Source organism: Puma concolor, chromosome B2, assembly GCF_028749965.1.
Source record: "Puma concolor isolate L17-30 chromosome B2, mPumCon1.1.hap2, whole genome shotgun sequence".
Lineage (NCBI taxonomy): Eukaryota > Metazoa > Chordata > Mammalia > Carnivora > Felidae > Puma > Puma concolor.
Window position 1 is genome coordinate 114,537,173 of NC_141671.1, and position 14,898 is coordinate 114,552,070.

Here is a 14,898-nt window from a genome sequence, read left to right on the forward strand (position 1 = left end):
CAAAAGTCAAAAATGTAATATAAAGGTTTTTTAATCTTTCATGGATTCTGGGACAAGTTATTCAAGATTCTTAACTCTGATAACTTTATTCTTAAAACACTTGCAGCCCCCTGTCTCTTGTAGGAGAGTTTGATCATGATCATGATGCTCAGTAAAATGTCATGTGGATAAAATATTTAGTAAATATCATCTAGTAATCTAAGAAATAATGATACCATCTCAGCCATTAGTCATAAATTAGATAGATATGTTGATTTTTCTTTGAATTCATTTAATGTTACCCAATATGTAGTGCTTCCTGTGTGTAAAATAATTCATTTTACAAATAACTTTGAGTGCCTGCCATGTGCCAGAAGTTCTATGTTACTTATCTCAGGAAACACAGGATGCCTGAGACATCCTTTGTCCTCAGTGAACTTGTAGCCTGTTAAGGAGATTAGACATCTACATGTCTAATGGGAGTTCTGTAAAAGAGACACTGAATCTCTTTGGGAGAAATAGGGAAGACATCTTCAAGCAAGTCGTATTTGATCCAGATAAGATTTCAATAGACAGATTGTGTTCATTGGACTTTCTCCAAGTACAAGAGACAGAGATATACTTTCTTTCAAGCTACCTGAGTTAACGAGGTTTCCTGCAAGGCTCCACAGGAAGAAGGAAGGGCAGTAAAGCAGCCTCAGCAGCCACTGAAAATACAGAGAACTGGGCACTCTTTCTGTTTGCATGAGAGCCCTTCTGTTGCGTCACTGGACCTGAATGTCCGTTGTTCCCTTCTGTGATCTGCACTGTGCTCACTCAGCTTTTCTCACCTTTGTCTTCACAGCAAAGGTAAAGTTTATGTGTATCCCCATTTCACTCCTCAAGAGAATAAATCTGTCTTTCCTAATCTCTGTTCAACTATGAGCACCCAGCTACACAAACTCATGCCAGCCACCCCATAGACTGCTTGCCAGCCAGTGGATACATGTTTTGCTGAGGGACTCATCCCTATTGTAATCAGTTGTGACCAGGGATATAGGGTCAGATGGTATCGAGCAGAGCTTCTCAATCTTTAGCATGCATGTGAATCACCAGGGGACCTTGTGAAAATACAGGCTCTAATTCAGTAGGTAAGGGCCGTGACATGAATTTTTGTTTTCAGCAAACTACCAGGCGACGCTGATGTAGCTGCCCCTCCAACCACACTTGGGACAGAAAGGATAGAATGTAGTGGCCTCTGCATGAATATAATTACTCAGAAGGCAGGCACTCCGTGTGGAAGGGCTGTGGTTGTAAGACAGCATTTCATGTGGAGGAAGAAGTATTAAAAAAAGGAGTGAAAGAAGATGCAGCAGTGATGTCTGTTTGTGTTTTATAGAAGGCCAATTTTGAATATGGTTAAGGTCACAATGAATAAGGCATCTTCAGACCAAACAGTTAGCATGTAGACAATATAGAACAACAGTGTTGTTGGGGTTGACTATTAATCCTTTTATTATCTTACTCCAGAGCAAAACAATAGTTATTTTAATGTTTTCAGTGAGAGACAGTAAGCAGTTGGATCTGAATTTAAATTATTCATCTTCATTTGAGAGCTTGCTGCAAAACTCTTTTCACAGTTTGCCACCGAGTTCACGTTGGTGAAGATTGCCACAGGACTTAGCTGTTTATTATGCAAAGTTGGGAGCCTGAGTCCCTGGTGTAGACACCCACGTATCAGATTCTTTATCATTCTGGTACCTTAGGAGAGTCATACGGTTCTAATTGTCTTCATTAGGGATCCATAGGGGTGATAGTTTAGCACTTGGTCACAAAGATCCTTGAACCATTTTGATGTCTGACATCCACAGAGTTAATCCCAGTGTCAAAGTGCCATTTCATTCATTCTTCTGTTCATTTCATAAACACAATCTGACTGATTAAAAAGCAAAGAAGTTTTTTTATTTGATAGTGCTAGAGGTCAGTGATTTAAAATTATGAATCATGTTGAATAGAAGGGAATTTACTTAAATATTCAAGTCCTTCTGATAATCGCAGACACGTGAGGAAAAACGAGTCTTTCTGACTTCTTCCCCATTTCATTCATTACATGAGAAAGTTACATTCATACGCCTCATGTGATATTTACATTTATTCCTCATTGTTCAATGACAAGGGGGAGATGATCGTTTTATATTGTTTTATTATCTGGAGTTTACCCACTTCAACTCATTCTTCTTACTTTAAAATGACTATTTAACTTTAATGACCAGAGAAGGCAAAAATGATTACTTTAAATGACTAAATAGCAACATGCTTCCTTTTTATAACCAAGAAGTCTCCTAATTTCTGTAAATAAAATTTTGAAAAGGATTTTCAACATTCACTTTTTTTGGTAGTCATGAAGAATTCTGACTTACTGAATAGCTTAACCATGGCTTTGACTTCTATGGTTTTTGTTTTCAAATGCTGAAGAAAGAATACTTTCTTTCTTGCTGGCTTTGGAGCTACACAAACTTATGTTTAAATTTCTTCTTAAGGCAAACTTGCTACGTTACTTTGGACAAGTTATTTAATCTCTGTGAGCCTTAGTTTCCTTATCTATAAACTTGTGATTCTATCTACTTTGTAGCATTATTTTGGAGGTGAAAATAAATACTTCATGTCATGCAGTGGTATAAATATTATACCTAAGAGAATTTCAATAAATAAATAGACATGATGTTTAAAATTTTCTGACAAAATAACATTTTGTTTTGATATAAATTAAAAGCAAAAGTACTTTTGTTACTTCATGTTTACATAGGAAGAATATTATCTATTCTTGACATTAGTAAAAACTGCAGTGCTTTGAGTTATAAGATCTGTGATTGTAATTTCTCCTTGGTTAATCTCTATATCGGAAGCTTTGTTGTCAAAAAAAAAAAAGTGGTTTTCCGAGAAAATAAGCAGAGATATTGTCAGCAGTTTACCAAAAGAAATTCTAACTAGTTTTCAAAGTGTAGTCAGTAAATTCACTCATGCTGTGTGAAATAATATACAGGAGCACGGAGAATAGTTATCAGTTTTGTTTATATTGAGACATTTTATTCACTTTAATCTAACAGGGCTGAGAAATTCAAATTATGCCTATATGTTCTTGGAGAGTGAACACCAGAAATATTGTATGAGAATGGGACACCTCACTATCATTCAAAATGAAGGAAGTAAGAAAAATGTCTTCCATATCAAGTGGAAAACAAATATTTTCAATGAACATAAACACATACTCTCACATATACCTCTACATAGTGAAAATGCAAAGACATTTTTTTGATGGATTCCTAGGTACAGGCCACAGGATCACCATACAGATATATTTCTAATAGGATCCTTTGTATTAATTTTATAATTAACCTCCCTTAGATTAATAGCAAATGAGGCATGTCCTTTATTTTAGATGGCATTTACCTAGTAAATGCTGGTATAGTAGTTTATTTGCCACTGTGTTTTTCATTTGATGGAGCATCTGTGAGGCTTTGATTTTATAAAAGTTAATGAAGCCATTGGTAATAGCAATGGAAACTCCTGGGAAATTGGTTCAAAGAAAATGTGAATTTCAGGGCAGCAGCCTAGTTTGCAGGTTCAGAGCATTGTGGACTTCAGCTCTTACTCTGTGCTTCAATCTAGAAGATTTTCTTAAAACCAAAATAATTTCCAGAATGTCCCAATGTTTATTTCCAGTATGGTCTACAAACAGCCTTACCATCTACGTCAAAGCAATTCTTTCCTCCTTTAATAATAGAACAGTTACATCTCATTGTAGTGTAATCTTACAGCGGGGTAATATTTTAAGTCTGGACAGATTATAACCTTCAAGCTAATCTCCTCAAGCATCATCATTCTTATCCTTTTAGGAACTGTCAATATGTCTACCAGTGCTTAATCTTACTTTTCCTTATACAGATCCAGTGCCCCACTTGCCAATTCGTCTGGTGTTTTAAGTGCCACTCTCCTTGGCATGAAGGTGTTAACTGCAAGGAGTACAAAAAAGGGGACAAGTTGTTGCGTCACTGGGCCAGTGAAATTGAGCATGGGCAGAGGAATGCCCAGAAGTGTCCAAAGTGCAAGGTGAGAAAACTAACCTTTGCCAGAAAATCGCTGAACGGTAACATTTACAATATTGAAGTGAATTATATGTGTAACTGTTTTAATGCAGGTTATTTGCTGTTTCATTTTAGAAGAGTAATTATGTTACATAACTGAATGGAAGATTTTTGCATATAAACGACATATATTCTTTTTACTTGCATTATACTTCAGAATTTAAGGAGGCTGCATATAATTACTGATTTTAAACTTCAAAGTTTTTATGTTCTAATGGAGAGGTGTGGTGCACCTGGGTGGCTCAGTCAGCTGAGCGTCCGACTTCGGCTCAGGTCATGGTCTCATGGTTCCTGGGTTTGAGTCACACTTTGGGCTCACTGCTGTCGGTGCAGAACCTGCTTTAGATTCTCTTCCCCTTTCTCTCCCTGACCCTCTTCGGTTCATGTCCACACGTGTGCGTGCTCTCTTTCTCTCAAAAATACATAAACATTAAAAAAATCTGAATTGTTCAAAAAAACACTAAAAATAAAAATGGAGATGTGTGTATAGGGAAAAGCCGGAATAAAAATAATGTAAAATATTATTTCTAGTTTCCCGCATGTACTATAATCACTATTCAATTATGCAGGCTCTGAGTCCTGCTATCCTTTGCTTTTCTCTCCCTCTTCCATTGCTTATCACTTAAGGATTACATTAAGCTGATCATTTGCTTTTTGTAAATCTGGTGCAGTAGAAGCTAATAGCTGAAGTCAGAACTTAGGGATTTTATGAATCCCATTTCTCATTTTTCTCTTGATTATCACGCAGGCAATCAAAAGTTAGTAGGCATTTGAGCTGAGATTTACATGTTGAAAGTCAACCATGCAAACAGCCAGGGAAGGCTCACCTGTAGAGAAATCAGCAAGTAAATCCAGCCAGAAAACTTTGGATTTGATACTTACAGGATAGGGATCTGTTTAAGTTTGGAGTTTTTCTTTTTTTTTCTTTTTCCCTCAAAGCTCACTTTAGAAACTTATATGTGTGTATATGTGTATGTACACTCTTTGGTATGTTTTCCACTTTTTGCCAAATTAATCTTTAGAAATCAGTCTAGTTCCATCTACATTGTTGCAAATGGCAAGATTGCATTTTTTTTGATCGCTGAGTAAGACAAATTATCATATGATTTCACTCATGTGGAATTTAAGAAACAAAACAGAGGAACATAGGGGAAAGGAAGGAACAATAAAATAAGATAAAAACAGAGAGGGAGGTAAACCATAAGAGACTCTTAAATATGGAGAACAAACTGAGGGTTGCTGGAGGAGAGGAGGGTGTGGAGTGAGCTAAATGGGTGATGGACATTAAGGAGGGCACTTTTTGGGAGGAGCACTGGGTGTAAGCGATGAATCATTAAATTCTACTCCTGAAAGCAATACTACACTCTATGTTAACTAACTTTAACCTAAAAGAAAAGAAGAAAGAAATCAGTGCAGATTGGGCCTAAGAACAATTTTGCAATTCCTTCCTGGAGACTTAGCACCAGATAAATAAAATTTGACTTCTCAGAAAATTTTTAAAAATTAATCATTTTAAATCCTACTTGAAGTAATAAAGCATATTCTGAAGCCTATTAATGAGCATAAATGTAATGCACAGATTCACTGTATTAGATTCACATACTAGTTTGCACATATAGTAAGTAAAAGTATTGCCTCTAATAACATGTTGCATTCTTAGCAACTGAAAAAACTTTTGAAATAGTTTAGATGACCTGGCTCCTTAAAAGCCATGTCTAAAGATGTTTGAGCTAAAGCTTTCTTTGTTTTCCCTGTGGAAGGCAAATTCATCCACAATTATCGTTTTGATTTTAGAGTTGTTCCAGATCACTGCATCAACTCTCAGTACACTTCCATTTTTCATACACTGAAGAACAATGAGAAAATGAGGCCTTTCCTCCTTTCTCTTGCCTTTTCAGTTTATTCAAAGCTGCTACTCACTTTCGACTAAATAAAGACCAGTAGGAATTTAGAACTGCTGTTAAGTCATTCTATTTAACACTTTATTCAAAAGTATACTTTTTATTTCTCTGGAACGTTGTAAAGACAATTACCAGTTAGCCTGGCTCCACAACCATATGCTGAATGAGCAGAGCAGCATTGCACATTGAGGAAATTCTGAATGAATTGAGGTAATACATAAAAACATACATTGGTTACTATAATCCCTCAGTCTAACATTAAGTGGACTCTGATATATAGAAAGAAAAAGCAGCCAACTATAAGGAGTTTTCTGAATGCTCTAACAACTTCTCACAGTTTTAACAAGTATAGATAAACAGTTAAGAGAGAACATCCATACTGGTTGCTCTTTGAAGTAATAGCTAAAATGTTGGGGCTTGAAAAAGAATTAGCTTTCAAATGGCTGAAAGGAAAGGAGCCAAGGAACCACGAAATCCACTTACGTGATAGTGTGTAGCACAGAATCTACTTTCTGGTGAGATTCAGGTTCCATACAATTCATGTCATTTATGTCATATTTTGGGGCGTGATTTGAATACAAATGGTTCAGTCTTCCTTTTCTTTTAAGCATATGACTTTATAGCTTTGCATTTTCTTAACTGTGATTTTTGTTGTTGTTGTTGTTGTACCTTAAAATTATTTCCCCCCATGAAACATTAATTCTTATAACAGAAATCCATGAGGAGACACTACTCGATGACTTAATATTTATCTTATACTCCAAGGCTTTGCTTTCATAAATAATCATTTAAATTTATAAATATAAAATGTTGGAAAATAAATAAATATGAAGCAAGTTAAACTAAATGGCTATGAATGCATAGTAGAAATCAGTGTGAAATTAACAGAAGTGAAAATATGTGTATTAAAATGATTTATTTTATTTTTTTATGTTTATTTACTTATTTTGAGAGAGAGAGACAGAGAGAGAGAGAGTGTGTGTGTGTGTGTGTGTGTGTCTGTGTGTGAGCAGGGGATGGGCAGAGAGAGAGAGAGAGAGAGAGAGAGAGAGAGAATCCCAAGCAGGCTCTTTGCTCAATCTCTCAAACCATGAGATCATACCTGAGCCAAAACCAAGAGTTGGACACTTAACTGACTGGACACCCAGGCTCCCCTAAAATTATTTATTTTCAATTAAAAGAATTAAATTTATAAATATAAAAGAGGAAGATGCTAAGAGTTTATGAAAAAGAACAATTTTGCATAATGCAAGTGGACAAAACAATTATATATATTTTCATAAGTATCTGCTCTCAATGATAATCAAATGTGTTTAAAATTTTGTTATGGCCAAAGTATTTTGATATTTTTATACCCTGCATAGGTATATTTTTTAGATTGATTCATAATTTTAATAATTGTGATTTTTAAATGATTGCTTTGTTTACAAAAGTCCTATAACATAATAGAAATTTGGAAAAGAGAAAAAATTTATCAAGAATCTTGCCTCTCCAGTGTACTCGCTATTGTATCTCCTCCGTCTTTCCCCTATTTAAGAAACTTTTTAAAGTTTTAATTGTAGTATGCAGATCATTTGATATTCTTTGTTTTCCCATTTACCATACCAAACCTTTCTCAGATCACTAAATAGTTTCCATAACAATTGTTTAATTAGCTTATTAACTCTTAAATGCCTTTTGCTACTGGATACCAAAGCTGTCTTTGGCTTTAGGGCTAAAAAATATATATTTACCTATATATATGATATAAAAACTAAATAATGTCTTGATGATATCCTGAATATATCTTTTTTCCATATTTTGGACCTTTAAAGATTTTTTTATTTTTTTAAATTTGTTTTGAGAGGGGGAGGGAGGAGCAGAGAAAGGATGAAAGGGAGAAAGAGAAAGGGAGAAAGAGAGAAAGAGAAAGGGAGAAAGAGAATCCCAAGCAGGCTCCGCCATGTTGGCACAGAGCCTGATGGGGGGTTTGAACTCAAGAACCGTGAGATCATGACCTGAGCCAAAATCAAGAGCCCGATGCTTTATTGACTGAGCCACCCAGGCACCCCTATTTTGGACCTTTAAAAGCATATATTTCTAAAAATAAACACTGGTTTAAAGGATATCAATGTTTTTAACATTTGGTACATATTGCCAATTTGCTTTCTGAAAAGATTGAAACAGTTTATAATTTCACCAGAAAAAAACTTGAGGACCTGTTTCTATATAAGCATTTCTTATTAGTGTTTCAAGTATTTTTAAATATTTGCTATTTTAATAGTTTAAAAATATTTTATGCTTATATTTTGAATTTCCTTATTTGCTTTTAGATTGAATATAAATTCATGTAATGTTCAGTTTGTAATGCCACTTTTGAGTTTTCTGTGTGTCCTTTGCCCATTTGCATGGATCGGTCGGCATATTTTTTATATCAGATTACATGAGCTCTTTGAAAATAATAACTGCTTTTCTGGCATATTTTCTCTCCTGCCATCTTTTACTCTTTTTTTATATCAATGATGGTTTTCTTTCTTTTTTTATTTTCTATTTTTACTTAATGTGTGTGTGTGTGCGTGCACGCATTTAAAAAAAATTTTTTTAGCCAAATATATCATTCATTTTCTTTTTGGATGGATATAAAAACACACATCATATTTATATTTACATTCATATTCATGTTTGTATATTTTACACACATATTTTATATATTTATGTATCTTTTATAAATATTTTGCTCCTAAGCTTAGAAAGTTATCTATCATCCAGAAGTTTGATAAACCAGTCTATTTTCTTCCTTTTCTTTTTAACTATTTAACTTCTATATATTTTAACTCTTTAATCATAACTTATTGTGATGTTTATTATGCATTGGATACCTGCACTAATTTTTTCCAAATTAAGATCATCTAACCTAATAGGGTTTATTACATAATTCTCCTCCTACCCATTGATTTGTAATTTTTCCCTAACCATATGTTACATTAATATATGTAAAAGTCTCTCTTATGAGACAAATACTATATGGTTTCATTTATCATGGAATTTAAGAAACAAAACAGATGAACATTGGTGAAAGAAAAAAAAAGGAGGCAAGCCATAAGAAAGACTTAAATATAGAGGATAAACTGATGGTTATGGGCGGGGAGATGGGCAGGGGGGATAGGCTAAATGGGTGATGGGTACTAAGGAGGGCACTTGTGTTGAGCACTGGGTGGTATATGTAAGTGATGAATCACTAAATTCTACTCCTGAAATTAATATTACACTATATGTTAACTAACTAGATTTAAATAAAAACTTGAACATAAAAAAAAGTCTCCCTTCTGAACTCCCTAATCTTGCTGCTGCTAATTTTTCAAGGAAGTTCTGTGCTTATATTGGTAAGTGTTAAGTGATTTTGCTTTTTGGGCACCTGGATGGCTCGGTTGGTTAAGCATCCAACTTTGGCTCAGATTCATGATCTTGCGGTTCGTGGGTTTGAGCCTTGTATCGGGCTTTGTGCTGACAGGTTGGAGCCTGAAGCCTGCTTTGGATTCTGTGTCTTCCTCTCTCACTGCCCCTCCTCCAACTCACACTCTGTCTCTCTCGCTCTCTCAAAAATAAACATTGAAAAAAATTTAAATGATTTTGCTCTAGTAAAAGGTACCCATCCAAACAAGTTTTGATAGTTTATTAATTTGCTATTTTATTTAACATTCCAAATAAAACAACCTCTCTTTTATTTGCTTATAAATGTTATGTCTCCCATGAGTTTTTACCATTTCCTCAAGTGAAAAGACCAGTTTAATATGTGGTATAATATTATGAAGAGATCTGACTTATGCTGAGAAATCAAAATTATTTTCATAATTGAATTTTGGCAGATAAACAGAATTAGTGTTGAAATATTTTTCTTCCATATGTGATTAAGATGTTTATTCATAATGTGATTTTTTTAGGGTGAGGTGAAAATATGCAAACATTTCTGGAAGTTATCTATTTATAAGACATTTTTATAAAAAGTTAATAGCAGCATAATAAGATTAACTTTACTTAGCTTTTTTTTATTTGACAGAGAGAGAGAGCATATGAGTGGGGGAGAGGGAAAAGGGAGGGAAAGAGGAGAGAGAATCTTAAGCAGGTTCCATGCTCAGCGCAGAGCCAAATGTGGGGCACGATCCTATGACCCTGGGATCATGACCTGAGCCAAAATTAAGAGTTAGATGCTCAACTGACTAAGCCACCCAGGCATCCTGCGTAGCCATTTTTATTTGAATTTCATTGCTTCTTAATTTATAATTCTCTACTTGAGACACTATTTTTTTTTCTTAAAAACATATTTCCTGTCTTATGTAAATTCTTAGCCTATAGAAAAGGTATGGTAATTTTAAAATGTCTTTTGTGAACATAGTTACTACAAAATTAAGTCTAATTTATGATACTTTTTAGTTTAAGTTTATTTTTTTAATGTTTATTTATTTTTGAGAGAGAAACAGACAGAGCATGAGTCAGGGAGGGGCCGAGAGAGAGGGAGACACAGAATCCAAAGCAACTCTAGGGTCTGAGCTGTCAGCACAGAGCCCAACATGGGGCTCGAACTCATGAGCCAAGCCGTGAGATCATGACTTGAGCCAAAGTCAAATGCTTAACCAGCTGAGCCAACCAGGTGCCCCTAGTTTCACTTTAAAGCAAGTAGGGGATTTCAGTTTTGTTAGAAGTATTAGAATATTTGTTCAATTTCATGTAAAAGTTCATCTTGAGACTATGTCTTACAGCACAAATTAGATATCAAATGGAGTTAATAAGAAAAAGAATTGCTAATCCAAAGAAAATGAAAAGTGAGATGCACACCCAAAAGTTAACAAACATAAGATTATACACTACAAAACAAATGAATAAACATATTTTATAAGCAATTTCACATATACACTTTAGATTTAAATTGTACTGAAGTTTTTTGGAAACAATATTGAGTCAAATGGTGCTTCTTTATACTGTGGTGAAAACAAAATTTATCATCTTAACCATTTTTAAGTGCAAATGGTGTTTTTTTAAGTTTTCATTTAAAAGTTCAGGGGCGCCTGGGTGGCGCAGTCGGTTAAGCGTCCGACTTCAGCCAGGTCACGATCTCGCGGTCCGTGAGTTCGAGCCCCGCGTCGGGCTCTGGGCTGATGGCTCGGAGCCTGGAGCCTGTTTCCGATTCTGTGTCTCCCTCTCTCTCTGCCCCTCCCCCGTTCATGCTCTGTCTCTCTCTGTCCCAAAAATAAATAAACATTGAAAAAAAAAATTTAGAAGTTCAAAATACTTGGTGTGCTGGGTGGCTCAGTCAGTTGAGCCTCTGACTCTTAATTTCAGCTCAGGTCGTAAACTTACAGTTTGTGTTTAAGCCCCACATTCGAGGCCCACTGTCAGTGTGGAGCCTGCTTGGGATTCTCTCTCTTCCTCTCTCTCTGCCCCTCCCCCACTTGCATGCACAGGTGGGCTGTCTCTCTCAAAATAAATAAACTTTAAACTTAAAATAAAAGTTCAAAATACTTAAACTATTCTAGTGTATATACTCATTATGGTTCTTTAATGGTTCTAAATTAAAAGCAAAAAAGAAAGTTATCTATTTTATTGTTTCCTTTTTTCCAGAAAGTGGCTACCGCATACAATTTTATTGTAGAACAAATACTTTTTAAAGAGTCTGTCTAGGGGCACCTCAGTGGCTCAGTCAATTGAGTGTCTGACTCTTGATTTCAGCTCAGGTCATGATCCCAGGGTCGTGGGATCAAGCCCTGCATTGGGCTCCACACTGAGTGTGGTCCCTGCTTGAGATTCTGTCTTTCTCTCCCTCTGCCCCTCTCCCCTGCTCACATTTGCGTGCTCTCTCTCTCTCTAAAATAAAAATAGTCTGTTTATTTTAGGAAATTTTAAAATAAATATTTAATTCATTAAGAAATGCGTGTCAGGTGATAGGAAAACCCCCGCTGCCCAGCTGGATGTTTCTAAAGGCATGAATCATTGTAGATTTCAAAAGAAACATTAGAAATCTCTAATATTTTTGTCTAATGTTTTAATAAGCTTCATTAAAGGTAAAACAGTTGTGAAGCCTTGAAGAATGTGAGAACTTTGCAAAAATGATTAATGATCCAATCCTCTGGTTGTTGCAAAAACAGTTTAATATTAGTCAATTTGTGCTACTTATCTTAACCAGATTTTGACTGTTAGCCATATCATGTTTTTCTTTTGTGCAGTTTTGAATTGTTAAAATTCCATTTTTTTCAAAGGCCAGATTAATGCCTTCTGAGTATATTTATTTAAAAAAAATCTACTTGTTTTTTTAAGTTTATTTATTTTGAGAGAGAGAGAGAGAGAGAGAGAGAGAGACAGGGAGCCGGAGAGAGAGATGGAGAGAGAAAGAATCCCAAGAAGGCTCCACACTGCCAAGCACAGAGCCTGAGGCTCACACTCACCTGATACTCAAACTCAGAACGTGAGGTTATGACATGAGTCAAAACCAAGAGTCGGACAATCAACGGATTGCACCACCCAGGTATCCCCTGAGTATCTATTGTTTTAACACATGTACTTTCAAAATAGAGGTGAACACACCTTCAGGCCCTTTAATCCGATAACTTGAGGCAAGCCAGTTTAAAGCAAGCAGGAAGTTAAAGTTAAGAAACAATTGTATAAAGAAAGCAGTATGTATAAAGGAAGTGTTATCTCTTCAAAAATATTTCTGAAGCAAATATTATAATATGTTAACATTATTAAATGCAGGTGGTGAATCCGTGTAGGTCTGTTACATTATTAACTTTAATTTTTTAAATGTTTGTAATAGTCCATGATTAACAATAAGTAAAATCTAACAAGGGAACTGAAGGAATATAACATCATAACTTTCTGGACCCATTTGAACCATTTCTATTTTCCTACACAACCTCTAAGGATTTGGCTCTTACATTTTTTTCCTTCCTCAAATACAAGTTGAATGTTGCTCAGCATCCTGGGCTTTTCTAAAGCAAAATTAGTGTCAGTATTTCTCAAAATGGTCAGTTTTTTTTTTTTAATTTGGAAAAATGAAGGGGAATGCCTTAAATATTCCTCCTCCAAATTACCTTGTCACTTAATGTCAGATAAGACAAATATTTAAATAAACATTTGTGTAATGTGATACAAATCTAGTCACAGGTGACTAGATTACCTGTAGGTGACCACCTTAATTTTCTCTTGTATAAATAATCTCACATCTCTCTTTAGGACACTTTATAAGACATTGAATAGAGATGATTAATTGGAAATTGTACATTGATTAATGGGTAAATAAGTCATTTATTTTATTCCAGAGTCAACATAGTTCCTATTCCTAGGTAACAGGACAGTCACTTTTCTTAAAAAAAAAAAAAAAATACCAGGGTACCTGGGTGGCTCATTTGGTTAAGCATCTGACTTTTCATTTCAGCTCAGGTCATGATCTCATGGTCCTGAGATCAAGCCCCACATCGAGCTCTGCTCTGGGTGTGGAGTCTGCTTATGTTTCTTTCTCTCCCTCTCCCTCTGCCCCTCCAGCCAAACTATTAACAAAATGTGCTGATTTCTGATATGACATCTGTATTTTATTCATAAAAATGCCTTGATATAATACTCTGTGGTGTTAGCACAATTATAATAATAATAATAATAATAATAATAATAATAATAAGATATATTATTTACTAAATGTCAGTCTCCATTATAGTTTTAGACATACATTGTCTCATCAAACCCTCAGATATGATACTAAAACGATAGATTTCAATGTGCCGTCCAGATCTTAATTGTTAAATGCCTTTTGAGAAAACTTTAAGATATTACACAGTAATAATAAAATGATAGGCTCAGTAGCATATAAGTTACATTTGTTATTTCATTTAAACCTCCAAAAAAGTACTGAGGAAAGGGTAATTACCACCATTTCAAGATGTAGAAACTGTTTGAGTGAGGTTAAGTAACTGGACCAAAAAGCAGGCAGGGGAAAGTGAATTATGTTCATTCATAATTTATTGTGAATTTGGAATTAAGAGAATTTACTTGTCATGATATTTCCCTTCAAATATTTTATTCTCTTAAATCCTATAGTACAGTGCTGTAGGCAAGAATGTATTGATTCAGAGAAAATGATTAATTTGCTCCTGTTCACATAAAATTAGCTCAAACGCTATGTCTGTGGGCTCTTATGTCTGAGCTGTAGCCGCCTGGTCCTGTGGTTGCTGAAGAAAGAATTTGGTGAGTATAAATGTTGGCTCTTATAGATGATCCCGCAGTTCTCTAGCACTTCACACATCACTACAAACGCACTCCAGGGGCTCTCAAAACGCACCCATTCCATAGACGCTTTTCCACAGGGGACATCCAGATGGCCAACAGACACATGAAAAGATGCTCAACGTCACTTATCATCAGGGAAATACAAATCAAAAACCACACTGAGATACCACCGCATGCCAGTCAGAGTGGCTCAAATGAACAAATCAGGAGACTATAGATGCTGGCAGGGATGTGGAGAAATGGGAACCCTCTTGCACTGTTGGTGGAAATGCAAACTGGTGCAACTGCTCTGGAAAACAGTGTGGAGGTTCCTCAAAAAATTAAAAATAAAACTGCTCTACGACCCAGTAATAGCACTACTGGAAATTTATCCAAGGGATACAGGAGTGCCGATGCATAGAGGCACATGTACCCCAATGTTTATAGCAGTGCTTTCAACAATAGCCAAATTAGAGCCTAAATGTCCATCAACTAATAAATGGATAAAGAAGATGTGGTTTATATATACAATGGACTACTACTTGGCAATGAGAAAGAATGAAATCATGCCATTTGCAGCAACGTGGATGGAACTGAAAGATATTATACTGAGTGAAATAAGTCAGTCAGAGAAGGACAGATATCATATGTTTTCACTCATATAT

General features: G+C 35.3%; 1 protein-coding gene across 2 annotated transcripts in view; it reads left to right on the forward strand.

Annotated features, from left to right (window-relative positions):
• RNF217 (ring finger protein 217) overlaps positions 1 to 14,898 on the forward strand; it is a 126,433-nt gene that overhangs the window by 91,124 nt on the left and 20,411 nt on the right. For both annotated transcript variants that reach the window (XM_025925933.2, XM_086707748.1), the window contains one exon: positions 3,904 to 4,068. In XM_025925933.2, coding sequence (XP_025781718.2) covers positions 3,904 to 4,068 — 165 coding nt within the window. The remainder of the gene's footprint in view (positions 1 to 3,903; positions 4,069 to 14,898) is intronic.